The sequence below is a fragment of the Hevea brasiliensis genome, chromosome 1 (genome assembly GCF_030052815.1).
Source record: "Hevea brasiliensis isolate MT/VB/25A 57/8 chromosome 1, ASM3005281v1, whole genome shotgun sequence".
Classification (NCBI taxonomy): domain Eukaryota; kingdom Viridiplantae; phylum Streptophyta; class Magnoliopsida; order Malpighiales; family Euphorbiaceae; genus Hevea; species Hevea brasiliensis.
The window spans coordinates 118607361-118633180 of NC_079493.1; the positions used below are offsets into that span (position 1 = coordinate 118607361).

Here is a 25820-nt window from a genome sequence, read left to right on the forward strand (position 1 = left end):
AAAATAACCAAAGTTTTCATAATATAAAATTGAACTGAACCGAATTATTTTAAAAATTGAATTAAATTATCAAATTAAAGTCGTTCAATTCAATTTATTCGGTTTGAACAAAATGGTTCTCACCCCTAATCTCACCATTTGAGACTATAATAAACTAGAAAAACCCAAACGAGGCCAAAGGGAACCTCAACAATCATATATCGCCCATGAATTGTATGAAACGAAACAGGATATTGATCTCAAAGGCTCTTCCTAGTGCAGGGCAGGGCTATCGGCATTCTTCGCAGCCATAGAGGGACCGTGAGGTGAAAGCTATCCGATATGCAGTCACTGTCCCCAGAGATGCCTGCAATATAGCCGAATCCTTCTCCCAACAACATAATGGACTAGCTCGCACCGAGCAATAAAGGAGACGCGAAGGCCATAACATGCAAGTCGAGACCAAATTCAACAGCATGTCCTTCTATTCAAATTCAACAAAAATTGATCAAATAAAATATCTAATTAATTAAATAAAAAATTAGTATTCAATCCTTAAGATTTGATAAAATTATTGTATTTTTAAAATTAAATTAATTTATTTCTCTCACCTAATTCTATCAATATATCCATTTTTACCTTTTTTTATTACTTAAAATAATCAAAGTTTTAAGATATTCTGAAATTTCATAAACATTATATATCAGTAAAAAGTTATTTAAACAAAAAGTTAAAGAAATTTTTTTTAAATAACCAAATAATTTTTATTTGAAAAATTAATTTCTAGAAAACTTTTTATTGAAAATATATTTTTTTTAAAAATATTTTTTTAAAAAAAGTTTTGAAAGAAAGTATTTCTGAAATTATAAACTCTTTCACACTTTTGACTGCTTCTTCTGATTATTGAATAGTTGACAAAAAAAATAAATGAATGATAATAAAATTAAATATTATAAACTAAATAATTTAGTTTTAAAAATAGAAGAATTAATTCATCAATTTTAAATTAGCTAATTTATTAGTTGGAATTACTTTGGAATTTTTAATAATTATTAACAATAATTTTATTTTATTTTCAAAGAAAAGATATGATATTAAATTAATTAAAAATAAAAAGTTAAATTATTGTAAATTAAAATATAATCAATGAATTTTATTTTAAATTATTTTTAAAATTATAAAATTTTGAATTTAAATTTTAATTGAAGTTAATTGTATTAAAAAAATAAAAAATATATTTATAATTTGGCTAAATTCATTTTGTAAAATATATTTTTTAATTAAAAATATAAGGATATATGCTAAGCCAGGTCATTTTGTGAAAATATATTTTTTTCAAAACGACACGCACGAATTTGGGCTGAACGGAAAGGATAATTTCGTCATTTGAAGCGCTTGCCCTTTCTTCTTATATCCTCTCCTTCACTCTATTCAAAACCCTAGTCAGCTCCCCTCACTCTCACTTTCTCTTCCATTTTCTGCTTATTTCTTTCAAAGCCCTACTACACTCTTCGAGCTCTTAAGGTAAGCTTAGAGCTCTACAAGGAACTTAATCCTGGAAATTTGATCCTCAGATTATCAAAACCTTAATCCGGGAAATTTTATTAAATTTGCTGTGTATTTGTATGCTTACAGGCAAAATGGGTGAAGCAAAAGAAAACGACGCCTACGAGGAGGAGCTGCTCGACTACGAGGAAGAGGTCGAAAATGCCCCAGACTCCGTCTCCGCTAAGGCCGCTGCTGAATCTGCTAAGAAGTTCGTTTGTTTTCTCTCTTTGCTGCTCGCGTGCTACGTTTTCCATTTTTGCAACCTATTGATTTGCAAGTTTGCTATTTATATTTTGAGTAGCTATTTGCTCCTAGTTTTAGTTTAATTTTACAAAAACTAATGAAAATGTTTCAGTTAAATTTCTTTATGTTAAATGCTATTTTTTTTCCTAGATTGGTAGTTTCTTTTTAAAAGTGGAAATTTTGGTATTATCTTTGTACTATTATCTTTCTTTCTTTGTTTCACGTGTTAAGAAAACTGCATATTATCTGTATTCTCTTTTGAGCATGTGCACTACGCTTTAGGACTCTTGAAGCCATTGATATTATTTTTTTGGCCTGAAAGTATGGTTGGCAATATAAATAATAACGTCAAAAGTTCATGTTGTACAACTATAGTAGGATAAACGTTTTCTTTTCTCATTTATTTATTTGTTTATGTTTTGGATTTTGGGGGAGAAGAGAGGGAAAATAATTTTTTTTTTCGCAGGGGGGGGGGGGGGGGGGTGGGGGTGGAGGGAGGATTTTAGCAGGAAATAAATTTCACGCGAATACCAAGTACTTGTAAAAGTGTGGTTGTGGTCTCTTCCCCCTTTGATTCTTCATATTCTTGTTGAAAGTCATTTTGATGGGTTACTTAAATCCTTTTTTTTTTTTTGTCCCTTTTCTTTTCTTGGTATTTTTTGGTTGCCAGTGGTATGGCTTATATTCTTCATGTTCATTTTGTGATGAAGGAGGGTTATGTGCATGCCTTTTTCATTTTCAGTTTATCTGAAATTCCTTGTACAAGTGGATGATCTTCTTATATTGATTTATAATGAAAATATCTCCTGTATTTTTGTTGATTATTGATTTACTTTGTAAAAACAGGGGCTACGTTGGAATTCACAGTTCCGGATTCAGAGACTTCCTGTTGAAGCCAGAGCTTCTACGAGCCATTGTAGATTCTGGATTTGAACATCCTTCAGAAGGCAAATTCTTTAGCCATGCCTTTATCTACTCTCACTTTTTTTTTTTTAAATTTTTAATTGATGAAATTATGGTGACTTCCCAATTTCCAGTGTTTATTCTTTTTTTCTGACTGTACAATTAATGTGGCTGACAAATTTACTATTTCACAATGTGCATTCATGCTGGGCTTTTTCCGCTTATTTTGACTTGTTCTATTTTACATTTACAGGTAACTATTACTAACTATAATTGCTGAAAGTCATAATTTCAGCAAGAAAACTGGTCTTGGTAAAACTTTCCTTTAAAAGGATCTGGAAGGTCTTTATACTTACTGAGGATTCGTCCACTACGATTTTGTTTCCTTCATCAGTGCAACATGAATGCATTCCTCAAGCTATACTAGGAATGGATGTCATTTGCCAAGCAAAATCTGGGATGGGGAAGACTGCTGTTTTTGTTCTGTCCACTTTGCAGCAGATTGAGCCTGTTGCTGGTCAAGTTGCTGCACTTGTTCTTTGCCACACAAGAGAATTAGCATACCAGGTATGTCCTCCTAGTTTTGATATATATATTTTGGAAGTTTATGGTTCTCAAGTGTGACTAATCTGTGAAGATTTTTTCATTTTGGATATCAGTGTTGTCTTTTTTTTTTTTTTTCTAAAGATTCATTGGCTTGTGTTGTTAATTGTTATAGATATGCCATGAATTTGAGAGGTTCAGTACATATTTGCCCGACATAAAGGTTGCTGTCTTTTATGGTGGTGTCCATATCAAGGTTCACAAGGATATACTAAAAAATGAATGCCCTCATATTGTTGTTGGAACTCCTGGAAGAATATTGGCTCTGGCAAGAGATAAAGACCTTGGATTGAAGAATGTGAGGCATTTTATCCTAGATGAGTGTGACAAGATGCTTGAATCACTTGGTATGTTACTTAGGTTTGATTCTATGAAGAAAAAAAAATTTTTTTCCTTTGAATTATTTATCATTTTAATATTTTTGTTGCTATTTTTTGCTGTTTGTTTTTCTCTTTTCCAGATATGAGGAGAGATGTGCAGGAGATTTTCAAGATGACTCCTCATGATAAGCAAGTAATGATGTTTTCAGCGACACTTAGCAAGGAAATTCGCCCTGTTTGCAAGAAATTTATGCAAGATGTAATGATTTCTTGCACTTAATGATATAATCTGAAATTATCTTGTTTAAGTTGTTTTTTTTTTTCCTTTGGCATTTATGTGATAATTTTGAATCTATATTTTTGGTGGCATTTGTGCCATTCTATTAGTGGAGAGACAAACTTTGTATTGATTTGTGGTTTAGATGCAAGGGTGGAACTAGAGCTTGGCACTTGGGGGTGTCAAAGATAAAATGTAAAAAAGGGATATAGGTGAAAGTCAATTGAAATGTGAGAATTGGAACTAAATTAAAAAAAAGAAAAGGTGGATGGGTTATGGTTATTAATTTTTTTTTTCCTTTCAAATTACCTTAAATTTGAGGGTGAATTTTTATTTCAGAACTGTGGTGCAGTGGGTATGATGAATAGTAAATTAATAGATAGGGAGTAAAACTAGAATGCAATAGAGTTTGCAGGGGTCATTTTGATGTAGAACAAAGAGGAAGAATCAAGAAATCAAGGATCAATATTTGAAAAGAAAATTAATTCTTAACAATTTTATTTAATCTCAATAATAATCATAGTTAAAGCTATTGAATAATATAAAGTTAGTTCTATTTATAGAGCTTACAACCATGGTTTTAAATTGCAATTGCGGCTGTGTTCGCAATCACGATCATGAGTAACGGAAACGGGCCTGTAACCCATGTAATGTAATTGTAATGGCTTGTCGCTATACAAATTTTTTTGAAAAATTTGCAAAGTTCATGAAATGAATAAATATTCAAAAATATAATTAAAACTAAGATATACAACTAAATAATAAATACAAATATATCAAATGAAGATATTTGATCTACCATTCTAATACATCACTAGTATTAATCAATTTAAAACCAAAATAACAAAAAAAATAGTAAATAATTAACTTTATTACCACCAAAATGAGTGTCTAGGAGATTTTTGATTATCTTGAATTGGGATGGGACTAGGAGCCTTGATCATTAGCTTAGGTTATAAACTTATGTACAATGTAATTAGGTTATTTAACTTGCTATGAATTAGGTTGTAAACTTACTATTTAATTTATAAAATAAATTTCAAGAGTTAATTTAAAGATTATTTATTTTTCTTAAATATTATCTTGCCAAAGCCTAAATTTATACTTAACAAATATTATTCAAGTTTAAAACTTTCTTTGTTATTATTTTCTAATTATTTATGTATTTACCTAAAAATGATTCAAAAATAGCTAAAAATTAGAAAACAATAACACACCCTTCAATCTCGTTTACTTCAAAACTACCTTGTTTATTTGATGATTCATGCTCTTGAGCTAAAAAATTTGTAAAGAAATGAATGATTTCACTTGAGTTGGTTGTGGAGAAAATTGAGAAAAAATAGCTTAGTTGCCTAGAGAGAATGAAAAGGTGTTAAAATGAATGAGCCAAGATAGTTTTTTGCTAAAAAAAAGGTTCCCCTACTGTATTACACATGAAAGAGGGAAAAAAAAAAGAAGCCAAGATTTCTTAACTGGAAAAGTAATGGCTGTTACGACCGTTATATAACGGTCGGTAACGGTCGTAACGGTCTTTATAGTTACAAATTTAAAAATCCATTAAATAATGGTTGTAATGGTAGTGGTAAGCCAAAAAACCTTTAAATAACGGCTGTTATGTAATGTAACGCCCATTATTTAAAATCATGCTTACAACTCTTAATCAATTTAGGAAGAGAGACCCTAATCAATTCTAATTAGGAACATTAAATAAAATAAATTAGAAAATAATAGACCTAATGATAATAAAATTCCTTAATATTAAAAACTCTTTCAATTTCTTAATTCTATAATAATTAAAATTCCTAAATGAAATTCTAAACTTCCCATTCTGCATTACATTTATTTGCAAATTATCTAAAATTTGATGTTGAAATTTTAATTCTAAATCCCAACCCTTTTCCTAGTTCCCCCTCTCCACGTGCTAAGTTTAATGGTTCTTTATGCTTTGCATCTAAATTACAGAGTATTTTTTTTCCCATAGATTGCATTGGCTTTTGGGTAACGCTAGCCTGCCCTGGTTTTTTTTTCTGATTCAATATTTTTTCCCATTTTTCTTTATGATGTTTTGTTCTCCCAGCCTATGGAAATTTATGTAGATGATGAGGCCAAGTTGACTCTTCATGGTCTTGTACAGGTATGTATAACATAATATTAATACCTCATTGATTGGTTATCAACATACAGTGTTACACAAATTTAATGCTTGCTTTTTCCTTGCAGCACTACATTAAATTGACTGAGATGGAGAAAAATCGCAAGTTGAATGACCTGCTTGATGCCTTGGATTTCAACCAAGTAGTCATTTTTGTCAAAAGCGTGAACAGAGCAGCTGAGCTGAACAAGTTATTGGTGGACTGCAACTTCCCCTCAATATGCATCCACTCTGGAATGTCTCAGGAAGAAAGGTATTAATTGCATGTTACATGATACTCTCTTAATGTCTAGAATTATGTATTGGCATTTGTCTATGCTTTTGATGTTATATATTTGTTTTATCAGCTGTGTTACTCATGTTTGATATCAGGATAACTTACTGTGCAAAATCTATTTGCAGTTGAGTTGCCAATATATTTTAATTGGGTTGGGTGGGTTTGTTTTATTATAGGAGGTGATTAGTCAAAGTATGAAATTGAGTTTTACATTATACTTTTTCCTTTAGTATGAAATTATTTTGGTGTCTGATATTCTGTGGTACTCTGCTTAAAGGTTGACACGGTATAAGGGTTTCAAGGAGGGGCACAAGCGAATTCTTGTGGCAACGGATTTGGTTGGAAGAGGAATTGATATTGAACGTGTTAACATTGTTATTAACTACGACATGCCAGATTCAGCTGATACCTACCTGCATAGGGTACGCTGCATGTGCATTCTAGCATTCAGTCATTAGATGGTTTGAGTAATAGCTGTGTATTCTAGAAACTGTAAATGAACTTCATTTATCTCTCATTACACTGCAATTTCAATTTGTTGACAATGATAGGTGGGTAGAGCTGGTAGGTTTGGCACCAAGGGTCTTGCAATTACATTTGTGTCATCTGCATCTGACTCTGATGTTCTGAATCAGGTAAATTATTCTCCACTAACTTTCAGCCGCACCTTTAGCACCATTTGTTAACACGTGTTTTCTTATAGTTTGTTAATAATAATAATAATAATAATAATAATAATAATAATAATAAATTACATCATAATGGTTTCAGGTCCAAGCAAGGTTTGAGGTGGACATAAAGGAGCTCCCTGAGCAGATTGATACTTCAACATATAGTAAGATCCCATTCAGTCTCTCTCTATTTCTGCCTTTTTATTTTTTTTCATATCTCTGTTTCTCCTTTAATAGTATGCTCTGTGCTGGGAGTCATTTTTTTTGTGAGCTTGGCTGGAACCATAATGTTCGATGTCAGTCTTGTGGATACGAATAATTGATATTAAATAAGATGTTTTATGAAGTATTCGCATCTCGGGTAGCTCCAATTTTCTGCCTGCTCACTTCATTTTTCTTATCTTATATGCAGTGCCATCATAACGTTCATGTGCATTGAAGTTGACAATTGATGTAATTGAGAGCTTGATGGATGTGAAAAAACCAAACAAGCATTGATTCAATATCTAGTAATATGTAGTGGATTTATGCAAAGAGTATATTTAGACTGGAGGTAGATGATGACTTCAAATGTTGAGCTTATAGCTGCGACTTTTAAAATTAAAGTTAGTACTTTCGGACATTTTTGGGTAATTTGTTGGTCCCGTATTGATTATCTTGTCTCTACTGTGTATTCTATATATTTTGGCTGCGTTATTGCATTAGATAAACTTTGTTACAGAATTATAGTTATTAATTTATACTTCTTAATCTTCAATTGTGGATGGTTTTCGCAAATGCATTTTCTCTGATCTATACCATAGCTTTGCTTTTCCTGTGCTCGGAATTCTCTTCATCCAGCGGTCTGAAATTTGAGGGTTTTAAGCCAAGTGGTCTGCCATAAGTAAGAAATCGAAAAACAGAAGGAACTTGGTGGCTTGACCTATTTTAAATCTGTGTCAAGTGCGCCAATATTTTCTGCTACCCTTTTTAGTTATAATTATCTTTCTATTTCCTAGGGATAATGTTGGATTCAGTGGAAGCTAATGGCTGATCTTATACAATTAATATATTATTATTATTATTAATAATGCTAGAATTAATAATAATAAATTGATAAATAACTAAATAATATATTTATTTTAAATTTTAGTATAAATTAATATAATATATTATAAATTAGTGGGTATGTGTGTTAGACTTGGTAATTATTCCATGACCAGGAGCAGAATACACATCAATAATTTTGATTTGCCTGGTGTAATCTCCAATGGAAATGCAGTCTTCTCTTATTAATTATGCATTAATTAACATTTATATTTATATCAATTTTATTAAAATGTGCTAACTCATTCTTGAAATAGGATTTATGAAATGAAATTACCAGAATTTGAACTCATGTACTATAAAGCAAATATATTAAACTACTAGTCTAATGGGCTTATGCAGCTTATGATTAAAGTTACTAATTAAATGGGAATGCATGAAAACACGTATGTGAATTGTAATTTTTCATTGCATTAAATGATTAAGGTTTTGTTTATTTATTGAAAATAATTTGTGTATGAAAATATTTTTTATAAATTTTTTTTAAAAAAATATTATTTAATTATAATATTAAATTAATAATATATATTTAAATTATGTACATATAAATATTTTATATTTTAATAACATTATCAAAATATAAAAAATAAAAAATAATTCTTTTTTAAAAATAACTTAATTTTTTTTATTAGAGAAATATTTATCATTGACTTAGCTTTTTTTTAAATATCTCAAATATTAAAATATATAAAAAATATATTTTTCATTAAATAAATAAAGTACTAGCATATATTTATTTATACGCACTATAAAAATCGTATAATAAAAGGCGATTAGACGGAAACACTAAAATTGATTTGGTAGAACTACAATTACAGCTTTGTCCAGTACAATTACATCACGTTGCCTTTTTATTGAAATTACACATTGGCACATGGTGTGGCAAAATGCATTGGTCCATTTGTCTTTTTCAATTGGGTTTGCTTTGTTTTCTCCGCAACATCTCGACGCACGTAGCCCATGTACCAAACGACGACGTTTTTATTGTCTTCCATTTTGTACCTTGGTTCTTTGCTCTTCATCAAATCACCATATAGGATAATGCGCATATATTTGTGGAATGTAGGTGGGTTTTGGAAGTTCTTATGGAAAAATTTAAGTTTAAGATCATTTATTTTATTTTATTTTATTTATTTATTTATTTTTGCTTTGTTATGACTTTGTAGGGTCTGCTTCACTTAGCCTTAAAAGAGAGTTATCATAATTTAAACTTTTTTTTTTATATTTAATTTCATGAATTAAAAGAAATTCTCTTAGTATTTGAAAACTTTTTTAAAATAAGGGAGTTATTAGAATTTAAACCTGATCTCTTCTTAATGTAAGTAGCTATTAACATTGCTTTTGTTATGTCTTAGATATATATATTTTTTGTGCTTTGGCTGTGCTGTGGATTATTTGTTGTGGTTTAAGTTATTGCTGAAGTTTGATCTTTTATGTCATTGATAATGCAGAATGTAAAAGAATGAATCAAAGAGAGATTATTTATATGAATGAGGATGATTTTTTTGATTATGGCGGCACATTGCTTTTTTGATTAATGGGAAAACCTTTATCATTGGGAAATATAAAAAGGATATAAATTATTGCTTTGATTCTTGATATCATGTTGTCTCTGTTTAAGTAGCATGTTGAGTGTCCATGTAATCTGCATTCAAATTGATGTCAATGGTGCTCTTTAAAAAAAAAAAAAAATTATGTTGGTTGTGTTGTTTTTTGCTATTCCCCACCATAGTTTTTGTTTTTGATCTATTGTTATCTAGAACTGAGGTTATTTAGTTGTCTTTATTTGATCACTGGAGCTTAATCAGCTATTCACAACAAATTAGCAATCTTGATTCTATAAATCTACTGTTAGAGTAGGAATGCTTTATGCTTTTAAAAAAAATAAAGGTTGCTGATTCTGTCATTATGTGCAGTCTCTAATTAATTAGGTTTGTTTTTGATTTATTTCTATAAATGAGACTATTTAGTTATGTGTAGCTAACCCATTGAGTTTATCAGCTATCCCCAGTGGAGTGGCAATGCTGATTGTAGAAATCTTTTCTATTTGGTGGTCTCTGTATTTATTGGAATTACTGTTTACCTGAGATCTTTTTTCTTCTTTTCTTCTGCAGTAAATGCCAACAAACAATCCCGTTTATCCCATGTTAGGTTCATCCTTTGGTTCAGCAGCTGAGGGAACTAGCTTTGAGGCTGCTGAAATTTCTCTTCGTTGCTGGGTGGGTTAATTGAGGTAATTCAATTGAAGGGTTTTCTTCCATTTCCTTACATGTGAAATCTAGGTGACAAAAGTTAAAAGTGTTATTAGGTTTATGCAGGATTTCCCCTTCTTTTTGGAAGTTACTAATTTTGTTGATTGATGTCATTGATTACCTTTTTTAAATCTATATTGCTTTTTTTTTTTTTTTTTTTTTTTTGGGATGTGATTTGCTCAGACTGGCTTTATCAGGTGTTTTATGCATACCATTTCTATTTAAAATTATGATGAATTGAAGCCTTTTCCTTCTGCTTTTCTTTTCTCTGGTCTGACTTATTTTGCTAATTAATATAATTTATTTTTAGCCTTTTTCACTTCTGCAGGGAGTTCCCAATAAACAATCGTGTTTATCTCATGTTTTGTGCATCCTTGGGTTTGACAGTAGAGGGAACTAGCCTCGAGGCTCTTGAATTTGCTCTTTCTATTTGTGAGTTAGTTGATGTGCATAGTTTTGCTATGGATCTAAGATACAAGGAATGTTAAAAAATCTTTGACATAATTAGTGCCCTGATACAATTGTTGTGCACAATTGTAATACAAATCACCTGACTGCTGAACCTTAAGATATTTTTTCAGGAGCACATATTTTTTTAGGGTCACTCTCTATGCTCTCTCCACAGTTAGCCTGTTATGACTTTTATTTTACAGTTTACATCAACCTTAATTTAATCAATAAATATAAAATATTAACCAACGCGAAGGTATATTTTCAGTATACATTATTGTTATCCAGTTTATTATTCTCTAAATGATAGAATCGGATTGATTAAATCAGAATTCATTTTATTAATTTATAGAATTGTGGTTAGTTACATCAACTTTTTGATTCAGTCAAATAATTAAAGAAAAATGACAAGAAAGAGAGGTTCTATCTTGAAGCCTGAACCTCTCCTTCCATTAACTTGTTTGCCTTCTACTTATGGAAGGAGAGGTTCAGGCTTCAAGATAGAGAAATGACAAGAAAAATGAATTCTTATCCATTAATGAGTCCATATAGTTGAAAAAATATTTTGTAATGTATGATATCGTTAAAATACTAAATGTATTGAATTATATCTACAGGAGAATAAGAGAGAACCATAAAGACATGTTCGTGAATGTAATCCTAAGTTGAGAGGGTGAACCATATAAATATCGGTATTTATGTGTTGTATTTGCTGTATTTCTGTGGTTTTAGCTTCCACGATTCACAACATATTATCTCTTTAATTTCTTTCTAATTAAATTATGATTCTGACATTTGTAGATTTGCAAGGCCCAGCCTAGGTTATAGGAGGCAAAAAAAGTCTTTCCTTCTGGAATAAAGCAAAAGCTTCGAAGGGAAGAGACACATTCTTGTGTTGATGATTCTGTAACCTGAACGAAGAAAACTACAACTTTGTTTCTCTTATTTATGGATAACAGAAAGGCTAACAGATTAACAGTTGCAAACAACCTTTCCAACTCATATGTTTCTCCGGCCAAGTAACTAGTCTAACTAACTTGTAATTGCTTCTCACTCTTCTGGTTCCTTGCACAGTGAACTTGTGTTAGGATGAGCTATTACCGTTTCTTTTTAAAAAATGAATATAATTTCAATTTTTTAAATCAATTTATTGTGAAGTTTAAATCAAACACAAGTAAAAAATAAAAACTAATAATTAGAGTTCGCCCAGTCGATAAGAATTAGAACATAAAACAACATTACATGCTTAGAAAAAATATATATATGACAAAAAATCAACAAATTAAATTCGATTCTTTATTTGATGGGATTTCTTGCTTTCTTTTATACATGTTCTTAATGGGAAAAAGTAAATAAAGGGATAACACTTTACATAGAAAAAAGAAAGCAGACATTACTACAACACTATCAGCTTTAGCTACCATTTCTAGAGCATAAAAATATTATAAATAGAAGGCAACATAGATGTGCAGCTGCAACTACAACTTCAAGCTATACTGTTGTTGTGGTTTAATTCGGGATCTTCTACTTGTTAATTTTATTTTCTTGGATACTAAAATGGTGAGATAAGCTATCCCTACATCTCTATATTTCTATCTATTGGGGCATCAAACTGATTTGAATTTAACATCTAGTATTTTGACTTTTTTTGTTTTTTTTTTGGCAGGATCTTTACACCATTTTCTTGGTCTTATGCATGGCTGCATTGGTGTCAAGCATGATCCCTCAACCTTTAAATGTAGTTGATTTTGGAGCCGTTGGTGATGGAACTATAGATGATTCCAAAGTATAAAATAAAGTTACTACAAGTTTATGTTTGTTTCCGGAACTAATTTCCTAGAATTAATTGGAGTATTATGCTTGGCTCTCAATTTTCATCTTTCATATGGGCTCACCTTAATCAACTTATTTAATTTAATGAATAGAAATTCATAAATGACCATTTCTGTTTGGTGTGGCCTTTATAGGCTTTTATGAATGCATGGGAAGCTGTTTGCAGAGCTACACAAGAAACTACTCTCATAATACCAGCCAGAAAGACATTTCTGCTTAATCCTGTGAAGTTTCTTGGTCCATGCAAGTCCCCTAGCATTAAAATTCTGGTACATAAATTACTAGTAAATACTTTAATTTCTTGAATTACCATGTATGAGCAAGATATACAGAAATGTAAGGTACACTTGTAAGGTACACTTTTTTTTTTCTCCAATTTTAGGTTCAGGGGAATATTGTTGCTCCAAGTAAAATGTCAGATTGGACTACACCTTACATGGGTAGTTGGATTGTCTTTGCAAGGGTAAATGGACTCAATGTGATTGGAAATGGACAAATTGATGGGCAAGGGTTTGAGTGGTGGAAATGTGCAATGAGCAGCAAATGCATGAGACCTATGGGGATGAAAATTCATACTTGCAATAACATTCAAATCTCTGGACTGAAAATATTTAACAGCCCAGCAAGGTTTCTCTCTGTATCTGATAGTAACCATGTCACCATCTCAAACCTTCAGATAACAAACCCTGAAACAAGCCCCAATACGGATGGTATGGACCTCACTCACTCAACCAATATCCATATTAGGGACTGTCAGATTTCCACAGGTATTTACACCAAATTTTTTTCCCACTAATTTCACTCTCTGTATCACAATATTCTTCTCTGAAACTTTGGTTGGTATAATTGTAGGTGATGATTGTATTGCAATTCTTTCTGGTTGCTCTTATATATTCATTTCTGGGGTGTCTTGCATTCAAGGCCATGGTATCAGGTTTGTCAAATCACTTGCTTTCTTATCTGAAAAGTCATAATGGCCGGTTAAAAATTTTAATGCACTGATAAAAATTTTCTGAATTTCATTGCTCTGAGTTGCAGTATTGGAAGCTTGGGACACAACAGACAGCGTGATACAGTGGAAGAAGTACATGTGAGGAATTGCAAATTTGGATCAAGTTTAAATGGTGCCCATATCAAAACATGGCAGGTAAAAAAAAAAAATAATAACAACAGCAACAGCTAAACCTTGATATCAAATTAGTTAGAGTCGGCTATATAGATTTTTTTTTTTTGTCTTTCATCTCTCTTTGAGACTAATTCCGCATTAATATTTAGAAATCGTAAATCTTTTGAGAATAGATCATTAATTGTCCGTCAATTATCTTTATTTCTTTCAGGGAGGATCTGGATTTGTCAGGAAGGTCTCATTTCAAGATATCACATTACTTAATACTTCAAATCCCATTAACATCGACCAATTTTATTGCCCTCATAACAAATGTGCTAATCAGGTAATTGTTGAATTTGCAATAATTTTGTACTGAGACATGTCAGGTGTGATCAGTATTTGAATAATGTGATTTTTTTTTTTTTTTTTTTTTTTTGCTGAAACTTTGCAGACGAAGGCAGTCAAAGTAAGTGATATTTCTTTTCTTAGATTTAGTGGGACTTCCTTCACAGAAACTGCAATCAACATAGCCTGCAGTGAAAGTTTGGGTTGTTTCGATATTGTTATGGATCAAATCAACATTATTTCTTCAGACGCAAACAAGAAGGTTGATTCAAAATGCTTCAATGCCCATGGAAGATCTACAAATACTGTTCCTAGAGTTGATTGTTTATCGTATTAGTCCTGTTTATTATACAGTAGCACATTTTATACGTGCACTTACTAGGTGTAATTCTCTTCTTCTCTAATAAAATTAGCCCAACTTTGCTCTTAGTTTTTTGCTCAATTTATAAAATTTATGTATATACAAACATTTTCATTTTAAATTCCAGTCTCATGCAGATGAATTTCAGCCAACAACTTGTCGTTTAACCAAAATGAATTGGTCAGCGCACTGGATTTGAAGAGATCAGATTAGCAAGTAGGGCAGATTTGGGTTGTGAAATTACATCTCATGCAGTTGATTATCGAAACACTGTAACTACACCAATGTTATTTTGGAAAACATAATGGATATTTTTTTTTTTGTATTTTTCCTTTTAAAATATTTTGGTTATTGTGAAAAAAAAAATTGTTCCTTTATAAATAATATGATTTTCTATTGTAGCATTGGAAGCTTAGGAGAAAATGCAAAGACAGATACATGTAAAAGACCACTCTCAAACGAACAACAAATGGAGTGAGGATCAAAACATAGCAAATAATGAGAGTTAATTATAATAATTAATAAATTGATTTAATTTATTAGATTTATAGAATAATTCATAAAATATTTCATTGATCATTTAAGGGTCTGGATATGCTAGACAGATCTCTCTTGAAGGAATTACGCTTAATGCAGTTGCCAATCCTATCATCCTTGATCAGTTTTACTATGATCATAAATCAGATTGCAAAAATCAAGTAACAAAATCTCGCTCTTATTTTATTAAGAAACTAAAAAGTCACAAATTAGTGATAATTAGTAAGAATAATTAATTTTTTTCAATATATATATTAATTATAGTAATAATAAAGAAATCACTAAAATGGAAATTAAAAACTTATTCTCTTCTAATAAAGTGTCATTTGGCAAAAATATAAACTTTCACTTGGTAATTTGTGTTAAACATTTTTAGAAATCAGCTTTATAATATAGATTCATCAAAATTTGGACTCTAACCAGGCTGCTTTTTCCATTGGCAAGCTATTGTATTATTTCATTTATTCCTCAAAAAGATGAAGTCTTTTTTGATGTGGAGAATATAAAATTTTAACTCTGCTTGGCACAATCAGTAGGCATGAAAAAAACAGTACTCTTTTCAAGGTCATACCCTATCAAAAAGTTCATCTGAGCCAAATTGCCAAAAATAGCTATTCCATTGGATGGAATCATGGTTAAACACAGCAATTTTTCCTCTGCTTTAGCAAATGTGTTCACTGGCTGCAGCTCCACATCCGCATTAGTGAAATGAGCAGTTATGATGGGAAGATCAACATCTCCTGAATCTCTGAAACAAATGTTGAAAATTCCCTGTGGGTCACTAACACGTTCTGCTTTAACAACTTCCTCCATTGCTGATTCCAATTCGTTATAGAATTCAGAATCAAGAAAAGTCAATGTTGTCCCGGAGTCGATAATAATATTACCTTGTTGGACATTTTTATTCCATGAATTTTTGTAAGCTAATCTCATGTTTCCCACGCTAATTGCTTCTAATGTCAGGTAATAGAATGTGTCAGGTTCTTTAGAAACCAAAGGGGTGTATGCTACAAGATCAGGATCAGACATAAGCATATCAATACCAAAATTGATCTTGCTTGTACTATAATTGGATTGCTCTGATGTGGGTACCAAGCAGTATGAGAATCTGCCGCTTATTTTACTGCTCAACTGAGAGATTAGAGAGAGAGAGCCACCTCCAAGGCCAATTATACCAGAGCCCACTTCATCAAAAGTGCCACCATTTCTAGTTCCACAGCCAAGGGCAACTGGTTGAAGGGGAACAGAGTTGCTATTCGTGGAGCCAATGGTAAATCTTTCAGTGGCAAGATGGCCATCAGTGAACGAATGGTCTCCATAGGAGTAAGTATATCCACAGTCGTTAACAATACCTCGGGCAGAGCAGACTCTAGCTTCACTATCCAATGCATTGCAAAACCTGGAGCCACACGACACTTGACGGTAACTGGAAGATCGTCTAGGATCAAAGATGGGGGACTTCTGCTGGTAACAAAGGTCACAAGGCTGGCACTGAACCCATATTAGATCACTACCTGTATCGGCTATTGCAAGTAGCTCAACAGATGGAGTTCCAATAGAAATTCTCATGAAATATTCTCCCCCGCCATGGATTATATCGGATTGGAGTGCTTTTACAAAGACTGAGTTTGGCTTGAAATGATTAGCACGCACTATGGAACGATAAAAAGAGTTCCGCAAGCGATAGAAGTAAGAATCTTTGGGGTTGTATAGAGGAGAAATGGGAGAATCGCGATGAATAAGATTTGCAGTGAAACCTGCAATACCATTACTGGCAGTGGTTTCTAAAGGTGAAAACACTGATATTATACCAAATAAGTATATAAGCAAGAACACATAAACATTAGAAATAACAGCCATTCTTTTGTGTATGAGATAGAAAAATTAGCTAATTAAGGCAGTTCTTTAAGGCCGGATTGGGATGACAGAATTTATAGCAAGTTGAATTGGAAAAACAAAGAAAGAAACTAAGGATCAAAACGTACGTAAAATGAAAGGTCAAGGGTTACAGGAGGGGAGAAAGTGGTGCATCATTACAGCGCATACTAACTGTTGATAGAAGGAAGATGTCTGGATGGGCTATTAACATCCAATCTAGGGTGCATCTAATATAAGTTCAAGCTCATATAAGAACCAGCTTAACAATCATTGGATTAGATATTGAGATATATGCAGAATTAATTAAAATGCATATATAAATTGTAGGAATCTAAATGTAAAAATTTAATTCAACAGTCCATAAGCTCATCTTCATATAAGTTTGAGCTCTCCATAGCCGCTCTTCAACCTAACTGTTTTTTCCTTTTAATCTAGTTTTAGCTCGTGGCCGCAGTCTTCAATCACCATTAACCCCGTGAATTAATAGAGATTAGTCGGTTCCTTATCTCGTTCAACTTTTTCATTGATGAGTGACTTTTGACTTAACTATGATTTTTGGGATAAGATCAGCGGTTGTGTATTTTGTCCTTAATTTACTGGCAGTGGAGATAAGTTGAATGAGTATATAAATGCTAGGGTAATTTATAATTTAGCTTTTGAGGCATCATAAAAATTATGATTTAATCTTTTTATTTTATATGAAAAATAATTTAACACATGAGACAAGTTTAGTGAATTAAAAATTATAATAGTTTAACCTATGGTAATTTTATATTTTTATAATAGCTTAATCCTCATAATTTTAATATTTAATAAATAGACACTTGCGGATTGTGTAGGTATTTTTTTTAGTTTTTAAATAATTATTATTTATTAATAAAATAAATAATAAAAATATAATATTTAAATTTAAAAAATATTAAAAATATAAAAAAAATCTTAAATTTTAAGAAAATACCTTATAAACATTTGTAGAAAATCTTGTTCACTATCTCAATTATGATCATATTATTATTACTCAATTTATTATTATATTTTTAATAAAAGGACTTTTTTATTAACATAAATATATCTTAAAAATTAATTTATTTCTCATAAAAAAAAATAAATTATAATCTTTTTTTAAGTAAATCACAGTTATTTCCTAGGTCACTGGATTAGGTCTAATCCTAATCAGGTCGGAGAGGCCCAATATAAAAGTAAAGCGCTCCTTTGTAAGATTTTCTCCATTCAAAATAGATTGAACATTCACCCTTATTTAAGAGATATAAAATTTTTTTATCACTCGTTTTGACTCATTAATAAATAAATTATAATTTTCATCATATATCAAAAACTAATTCAACAAAATAATCTTCTCTAAATTTTTTTTGGACAGGCAGTAGATTAGTAGTTCAGGGCTAATTATTAGATACATCCAGAATACTAAATAATAGTGTTCATTCTCTAACAGAGAAGTGAGTTGTCCCTATAATATAGAGAATAAATCTCACATAATTATTAAAAATGGTACATATGCACTGAGTACACCAAGTAATTTCTCATAGTTCGGAGGTCCCACTCTCACGTCTGTTGAGATTTTACTAATATTTATCCTGGGTGCGGTTGGGAATAATAATATATAGTCAACTAAATTAATCATTAAAAATTATGATCATTTCTGCGTTTTGTGTGCGTTGAAAGAGAATTAAACTGATTTCTTTTACGTTTTGCGTGCGTTTGACGGGAATTAAAGAAAAGAGAAGATAGACGGGTGCAGGCAGTAATGAGTTGAATATTTATGAGTATATAATATAATTAAATTTTGAATAAAATTATTTAAATAATATATAATTAAATTTATTAATTAATATATATAAAACAGAGTAGTGTTCTCTTGATACTGTCATATAGAATTTTAAAATGATTATATTTATGCCATCTAACAATATTTAAAACAATCAAATCTAATATTATTATATTTATGCTAAGTGGTAATATTAAATTGAATTTATTATTAAGAATTTTTTTCCTTACCATATATGTCAATTATATGAAATTAAATTTATTAAATTGATATTTATTAAATTTCATATAGTATTTATAGAATATTAATTTTTTATAATTTTAATCTTTAATTTTAATTTAATATCCTATATAATATAATATAATATATAATTGCTACTTAATTTTTAAGTTATAATCCAAAATTAACTTTTTACTATATATATATATATATATATATATATATATATATATATATATATATATATATATATAATAGACAAATTTTTTTCTGGTACTGCCACATAGGATTCTAAAATAATTATATTTATACTACATAGTAGTATTTAAAGTAGTCCAATTTTCTTCTGTGTTAAGTAGCAATGCCAAGTGGCAATATTAAATTGAATGTATTGCTAGCAATATTTTTTCCTTGTCGCATATGCTAATTATATTAAATTAAATTTATTGCTAGCAATTTTTTCCCTTACCTCATTTGTTAATTTTATTGATAGTAATTGTTTCCCTTATTTAATTTTTAAGTTATAATCTAAATTTAACTTTTTATTTCCTAAATACACATAAAAATGATCTTCAATATGCCTAAATACACATATTTTCTTTTTTATTAATATCAAAATTTAATTTCTTAAGTACAAGAAATTAAGAGAATAATATTCTATTCTTTGTAATACAGAGAATAATATTCTATTCTTTGTAATACAAATTCTATCATTTGTGAATTGTAATGATTCTTCAAAGTTGAAGTCAGGTAAAAAAGTCACTGCAAGCCATGTTTCTTCATTTGGAGGTTGTAGCACAAACATATCAATAGATCAGCACTACAACCTCAAATTTACAAATCAAACACTGGAAAGATCTATCATAAGATTCACCTTAATAAATAAAATGTCTCCCATAGTATTAAAAGAAAAAACAAATAAATAAATAAAGGCAGTTTTTATTTAACTAGCATTAGAATAGAATAATCCCGCTCTTGCAAAAGAACAAGCCTAAAAAAATAATCTTCTTAGCAAGGAAGATTTTCCGTATTCTTTGAAAATAAAGTTGAAATATTTTTCTTTTTAGAGAAATTAAGTAGAAAATCAACAATCCAAATAAAAAACAGAACACAGAACCAAGTGTAATCAAGTCAAATGAAAAAAAATATAGTAAAATTATCATAAAGAGTGGTGAAAGAAGTGAGAATCCAAAAAGAATCCCAAGGGAGATTGTCATTTTAAAGCAAAACACAAATAAAATGAAGGAGAAAAAGAAAAGAATGATAACTACAAAAAAAACTCTGCTTTTGAAACCTAATCTTTTCGGTATTTTTCTAAAGAGTTGAAATATATAACTATTATATAACTTTTAAATTTAAATATTTTTATTTTTTTAAATGAAAGGTCAACATTAAATTTTATTTATATTTTCTAAATAATTTTAATTAAATTTAATTTTTTAAAAAATATCCATTCTAAATTAAAATCAAGAATTAAAGATATTTGAATATTTGTGAGAAATTAATAATTAAATTTTTTAAAAAAGATGTCTAATTATTAAAATAAAAAATTTAAAATCCTAAATCCTAAAAAATTTAAAAAAAAGATCAAAATTAAAATTTATCTATATTTCCTAAATAGTTGTAGTATATAATTATTACATAATCTAATTTTCTAAATATAATTCTTAATTAATATGATATTTTAAATTTAAATAATGAAAAATTATTAATTACTATAACTAAGTTTAATTTTCTTTAAAATATCTACTCTAAATTAGGATCAAGATTCTTGGTGATTAATGGAAAAATGAAATGAAATAAAAATTTATTTTCATAGTTATGGCAAATAGGAAATTTAAATGACTATTCAATTTTCATTTTTTTTTATATTTTTTATAGTATATTAATAAATAATTAATATTATTACTTTGGTTAATATTAATTATGTTATATTGTTTTATTATCATTTAGAAAAATTAATTAATGATACAATTTTTTAAAATTATGATGAAGTTATTAATTTCCCAATTATACGTATATAAGTTACAAACTATTTACTTAGTTATTACTTTAATATTGTAATAAATAGCTATTATTATTATTATTATTATTATTATTATTATTATTATTATTATTATGTAGAAACCTCAATTTAATTAGATATAGGAAAAATTTTTTATTTTATATATATATATAGAGGTTATATTTAATAATTTTATTAATTAATGTAATTAATTATTACCACTACTGTTACCATTAATTGTTTTTACTATAACCATTATTATCATAATTTTATGGTTAATTAATTAAAAATATTAGACATATTTTAATAATTTTATAAAATTCTCATTTAATATTTCTTAAATTTTTAATTATTTCATTTAATTATAAAAATTTAAGAATTATATATATCTTAAAATTAATAAAATAAGTTAAAATTATGCTATGAAAGTAGTCACATGGAGTTAAACACTTTATTTTTTTTCTCTCTCTTTTTTATATATTTAATAATTTTTAATTTACTTTAATGTTATTTTATTTTTATTTATCGTATTTTAGTATTCATTTAATAAAGACAAAGTTTTAATTGTATATTGAATGCTATATAAAATGAATTGCGGAAAAATAAAATGAAATAAAAATTTATTTTCATGGTTATGGTAAATAATAAATTTATTAATATTCAATTTCCATTATTTTTTTGATATTTTTTTATAGTATATTAATAAATAATTAATATTATTAATTTAGTTAATATTAATAATGTTATGTTATATTATCTTATTATTATTTCGAAAAATTAATTAATGATACAATTTCTATAATTTATGATTAAGTTATTAATTTTGTAATTATGTACATGTAAGTTACAAATTATATAATTATTACATTTTATTATTATTATTATTATTATTATTATTATTATTATTATTATTATTATTATTATTATTATTATTATTATTATTATTACAAATGTCTAAAAAAGCTTAATTTAATTAGAAATAGGAAAAATTAAGAGTTAATCATATTAATTTATTAATTATACTGAATGAATACACATATACTAATTTATGTATATTCCATATTCGCTTTCTGATGAAGAGGTTGTTCAGATTTTATAAAATAAATTTAAGAAGAGATAGGATTTTAAATTTGTCACACTTATAGCAAGTAGCAATTTTTAATTAAATTTATTGATAATAATGTTTCTATATTTCTTAAACAGTTGCAATATATAATTATTATATAATTTTATTTTTAAATACGATTCTTAATTATTTTGATCTTTCAAATTTAAATAATAAAAAAAATATTGATTACTAAATATAATTGTCATTCATTACAAGTTTTCTATTTTTTAATTTAAAAAGTCAATGACAGTTACTTTAAAAGAAAGCGAAATATTTTTTAATATATTTACTGCAATTAAATTTAGTATTTAATTGCTAATAACTTGACAATTTAAGATATTTAATTTTAAAAATCAACTAATATTATAATGATTATCCAATTATTATTACAATTAAAAGTTTAATTTCTTTTAAAATATCTGCTCTAAATTACAATAAAGCATATTTAAATTTTTGTGAAAAATTAATAATTAATTTTTTTAAATATGTCGAATTATTAAAGGTAATACCTATCCATTAATTTTTAATTTTTTAAAAAAGAAAAGTTAATATTAAGTATTTTATGTATTTTTTAAACAAATGTAATATAATTACTAAATATAATTATCACATGTTATTATGTTTCTAATTTTTAATTTAAAAAGTCAATTGAAGTAAATTAAGACTCATATTTATTTTGAAGAAAAATTAATATTTAAAATTTTTTTTCTTCCTTTTATGCATTTAATAAATTTTAATTTACTTTAATTTTTTTTTTATTTTTATTATTTTAAAATAATTTTATTATTATTATTATTATTATTATTATTATTATTATTATTATCAAAAATAATTTATGGCTATTAAAAAAAACTTATGACTCTTAAATTCATTAATTTGAAAGTAATTATTAACTTATTTGATTAAAATTTATTACTAACATTTTAGAATTTTAATATTTTAAATAGTAACATTAAAATCTTTTTAATTGAAAAATAATATATATATATTATACTGTACATAGTGTCACAGAGGTGACTCAATCCCACATCGGCCAAGTATGGGGGAGTGACTGGGCTAATATGAAGGGGGTGGCCTTGCTTGGGTAGACGCGTTTTGGGTTGGGCAGAGGCTCGGCCCAGGAACAAAACCGTGCGGGCCGAGGCCCAAAGCGGACAATATCTACCCACGTGAGGCCCCCGTGACATTTGGTATCAGAGCCGACCCATCTTGGTCGACTCAAGCCAAGCGCACAGAGGTGTAGGCAAGGTGGCTGGACTGCAACGAGGTCGTTGCAGGATCGGGTGGGGGAGATGTCACAGAGGTGACTCAATCCCACATCGGCCAAGTATGGGGGAGTAACTGGGCTAATATGAAGGGGGTGGCCTTGCTTGGGTAGACGCGTTTTGGGTTGGGCAGAGGCTCGGCCCAGGAACAAAACCGTGCGGGCCGAGGCCCAAAGCGGACAATATCTACCCACGTGAGGCCCCCGTGACACATAGCACGGGTATTCTTCCAGTTTAAAATAAATTTGAGTTTAAAAATAATATTAGTGTCAAGTTTAATCCATTCAAATTTTACATATCTGTTTCCAGGCTAACAGATTAACAGTTGCTGACAGCCTTTCTAGCTCATATGTTTTTCCCGCCAAGTAACTAATCTAACTAACTTGTAATTGCTTCTTGATCTTCTGATTCCTTGCACAATGAACTTGTGTTAGGATGAGCTGCTACAATTTTTTTTTAAAAAAAGGAATATTATTTCAAATTTTTAATCCAATTTATTGTGAAATTTAAATCAAATATAAGTAAAAAATGACAATTAATATTTAGATTCGCCCAGTTGATAAGGATCAGAACATAAAACAACAGTACATGCTCAGAAAAAATATATATGACAACAAATCATCAAATTAAATTCGATTCTTTATTTGATGGGATTTTTGCATTCTTTTGTATATGTTCTCAATGGGAAAAAGGTAAATAAAGGGATAACACTTTCCATAGAAAAAAGAAAGCAGAGATTACTACAACATTATCAGCTTTAGCTACCATTTCTATTGCATAAAAATATTATAAATAGAAGGCAAACATAGATGTACAGCTGCAACTCTAGCTACAACCGATACTGTGGTTTAATTAGGGATCTTCTACTTGTTAATTTTATTTTCTTGGATACTAAAATGGTGAGATAATTTATCCCTACATGGGTACATATCTATGTTTCTATCTATTGAGGCATCAAACTGATTTGAATTTAACATTTTGTTTTGGAGATTTTTTTTTTTTTGCAGGATCTTTACACCATTTTCTTGGTCTTATGCATGGCTGCATTGGTGTCAGGCATGGCCCCTCAACCTCTAAATTTTGTTGATTTTGGAGCTGTCGGAGATGGAACTACAGATGATTCCAAAGCATAAAATAAAGTTACTGCAAGTTTAAGTTTGTTTGAGGACATAATTTCGTAGTTCTAATTAGAGTATATGCATGACTCTAAATTTTCAGAAGTTCTGCATCTCTTTTATATGGACTCACCTTAATCAATTTTTTTAATTTAATAAATAGAAATTCATAAATGACCATTTCTGTTTGGTGTGGCCTTTATAGGCTTTTTATGAATGCATGGGAAGCTGTTTGCAAAACTGCACAAGAAACTACTCTCATTGTACCAGCCAGAAAGACATTTCTGCTAAATCCTGTGAAGTTTCTTGGTCCATGCAAGTCCCCTAGCATTCAAATTCTGGTACATAAATTACTATTAAATACTTTAATTTCTTGAATTACCATATACGAGCAAGATATACAGACATGTGAGGTACACTTTTCTTTCTTTTTTTTTTTTTTTTTCCAATTGTAGGTTCTGGGAAATATTGTTGCACCAAGTAAAATGTCAGATTGGACTACACCTTACATGGGCAGTTGGATCGTCTTTGCAAGGGTAAATGGAGTCAAAGTGATTGGAAATGGACAAATTGATGGCCGAGGGTTTGAGTGGTGGCAATGTGCAGTGAGCAGTAATTGCATGAGACCTATGGGGATGAAATTTCATGCATGCAAGAACATTCAAATCTCTGGACTGAAAATATTTAACAGCCCAGCAAGGTTTCTCTCTGTGTCTTATTGTGACAATGTCACCATCTCAAACCTTCATATAACAAACCCTGAAACTAGCCCCAATACTGATGGCATGGACCTCACTCACTCAACCAACATCCATGTTAGGAACTGTCATCTTTCTACAGGTATTTACACCAAAATTTTTCCCCACTAATTGTTATAAATAGCTTGTATGTTAAATAGTATAAAGAGAAAGAATTCCTATATTGTTAAAATATAAAAAAGTGAAGTAATGACAAGAATGAAATTTGTATAGAATTATAAATATATATTATTCTATTATGGTACTTTGCACGTAAATATGTGAAATAAAATAATTATCTTATTATAATTTTCATAAATAAATTACGAATAAATGTGTTTATTAACAAGTAGATAAATCTATTAATAAACAGACATGTCAATTCTACGGTGTCTGTTAATAAAAAGACATGCTATTCTATACAAACAGTCACAACTATTTGTATAGGTGTCTATTAATAAACAGATATGTCTTTTATACAAACAGTTGTATCTATTGAAGATAGATAAATGTGTCAAACAGTTGTATCTATTGAAGATAGATAGATATGTCTATCTAGAAAATGTGCTATAACTTTTTATTCTTTATAAATATGGATGAGTTTTTCAATCCAGATATATATTACTTCTATTTCTTCTTCTTCTTCTTCTTCTTCTTCTCTTCTACTCTCTCTAAATTCGGTTCGTATAAAGAGTTCTTAAGGAAAATCTTCAGGAGTTGCTGTCTGCAAATTTCAGGCTTTGTTGTATCCTGGAAGTATAT

The 25820-nt window shown here is 29.1% G+C and overlaps 3 protein-coding genes across 4 annotated transcripts; 2 read left to right on the forward strand and 1 right to left on the reverse strand.

Annotated features, from left to right (window-relative positions):
• Positions 1–1353: 1353 nt before the first annotated feature.
• Positions 1354–7730, forward strand: LOC110665839 (DEAD-box ATP-dependent RNA helicase 15). Its single transcript, XM_021826112.2, has 12 exons — positions 1354–1503; positions 1615–1735; positions 2617–2717; positions 3068–3240; positions 3392–3623; positions 3737–3855; positions 5951–6007; positions 6094–6278; positions 6580–6724; positions 6854–6937; positions 7074–7137; positions 7386–7730. The coding sequence occupies exons 2-12, from the start codon at positions 1620–1622 to the stop codon at positions 7394–7396; spliced, it is 1287 nt and encodes a 428-aa protein (XP_021681804.1). The 5' UTR covers positions 1354–1503; positions 1615–1619; the 3' UTR covers positions 7397–7730.
• Positions 7731–9201: 1471 nt separating this feature from the next.
• On the forward strand, positions 9202–14457 carry LOC110665850 (probable polygalacturonase At3g15720). 2 transcript variants are annotated; one of them, XM_058149139.1, is made up of 10 exons: positions 9202–10292; positions 10640–10743; positions 11563–11800; positions 12428–12547; positions 12729–12863; positions 12977–13361; positions 13447–13528; positions 13633–13741; positions 13932–14045; positions 14154–14457. In XM_058149139.1, the coding sequence occupies exons 4-10, from the start codon at positions 12458–12460 to the stop codon at positions 14382–14384; spliced, it is 1146 nt and encodes a 381-aa protein (XP_058005122.1). In that variant the 5' UTR covers positions 9202–10292; positions 10640–10743; positions 11563–11800; positions 12428–12457; the 3' UTR covers positions 14385–14457. The 2 variants fall into 2 exon arrangements, with proteins under 2 accessions (XP_058005122.1, XP_058005083.1); XM_058149100.1 differs by having other exon boundaries at positions 11563–11780.
• A 997-nt stretch (positions 14458–15454) lies between these two features.
• Positions 15455–16890, reverse strand: LOC110665848 (aspartic proteinase CDR1-like). The gene has a single exon (XM_021826125.2). It carries the CDS (start codon positions 16803–16805, stop codon positions 15456–15458), a length of 1350 nt encoding a protein of 449 aa, XP_021681817.2. The 5' UTR covers positions 16806–16890; the 3' UTR covers position 15455.
• Between the last annotated feature and the right edge of the window lie 8930 nt (positions 16891–25820).

Excerpts from the sequence above, each read along its gene's own strand:
- LOC110665839 (XM_021826112.2), top strand. The coding sequence starts at position 1,620 with ATGGGTGAAGCAAAAGAAAACGACGCCTACGAGGAGGAGCTGCTCGAC. Across the intron at positions 1,736-2,616 it reads GCTGCTGAATCTGCTAAGAA|GGGCTACGTTGGAATTCACA; the intron begins GTTCGTTTGTTT and ends TTGTAAAAACAG. Across the intron at positions 3,856-5,950 it reads GCAAGAAATTTATGCAAGAT|CCTATGGAAATTTATGTAGA; the intron begins GTAATGATTTCT and ends TTGTTCTCCCAG.
- LOC110665850 (XM_058149139.1), top strand. The coding sequence starts at position 12,458 with ATGGCTGCATTGGTGTCAAGCATGATCCCTCAACCTTTAAATGTAGTT. Across the intron at positions 12,548-12,728 it reads GAACTATAGATGATTCCAAA|GCTTTTATGAATGCATGGGA; the intron begins GTATAAAATAAA and ends TGGCCTTTATAG. Across the intron at positions 13,742-13,931 it reads CCCATATCAAAACATGGCAG|GGAGGATCTGGATTTGTCAG; the intron begins GTAAAAAAAAAA and ends TATTTCTTTCAG.
- LOC110665848 (XM_021826125.2), bottom strand. The coding sequence starts at position 16,805 with ATGGCTGTTATTTCTAATGTTTATGTGTTCTTGCTTATATACTTATTT.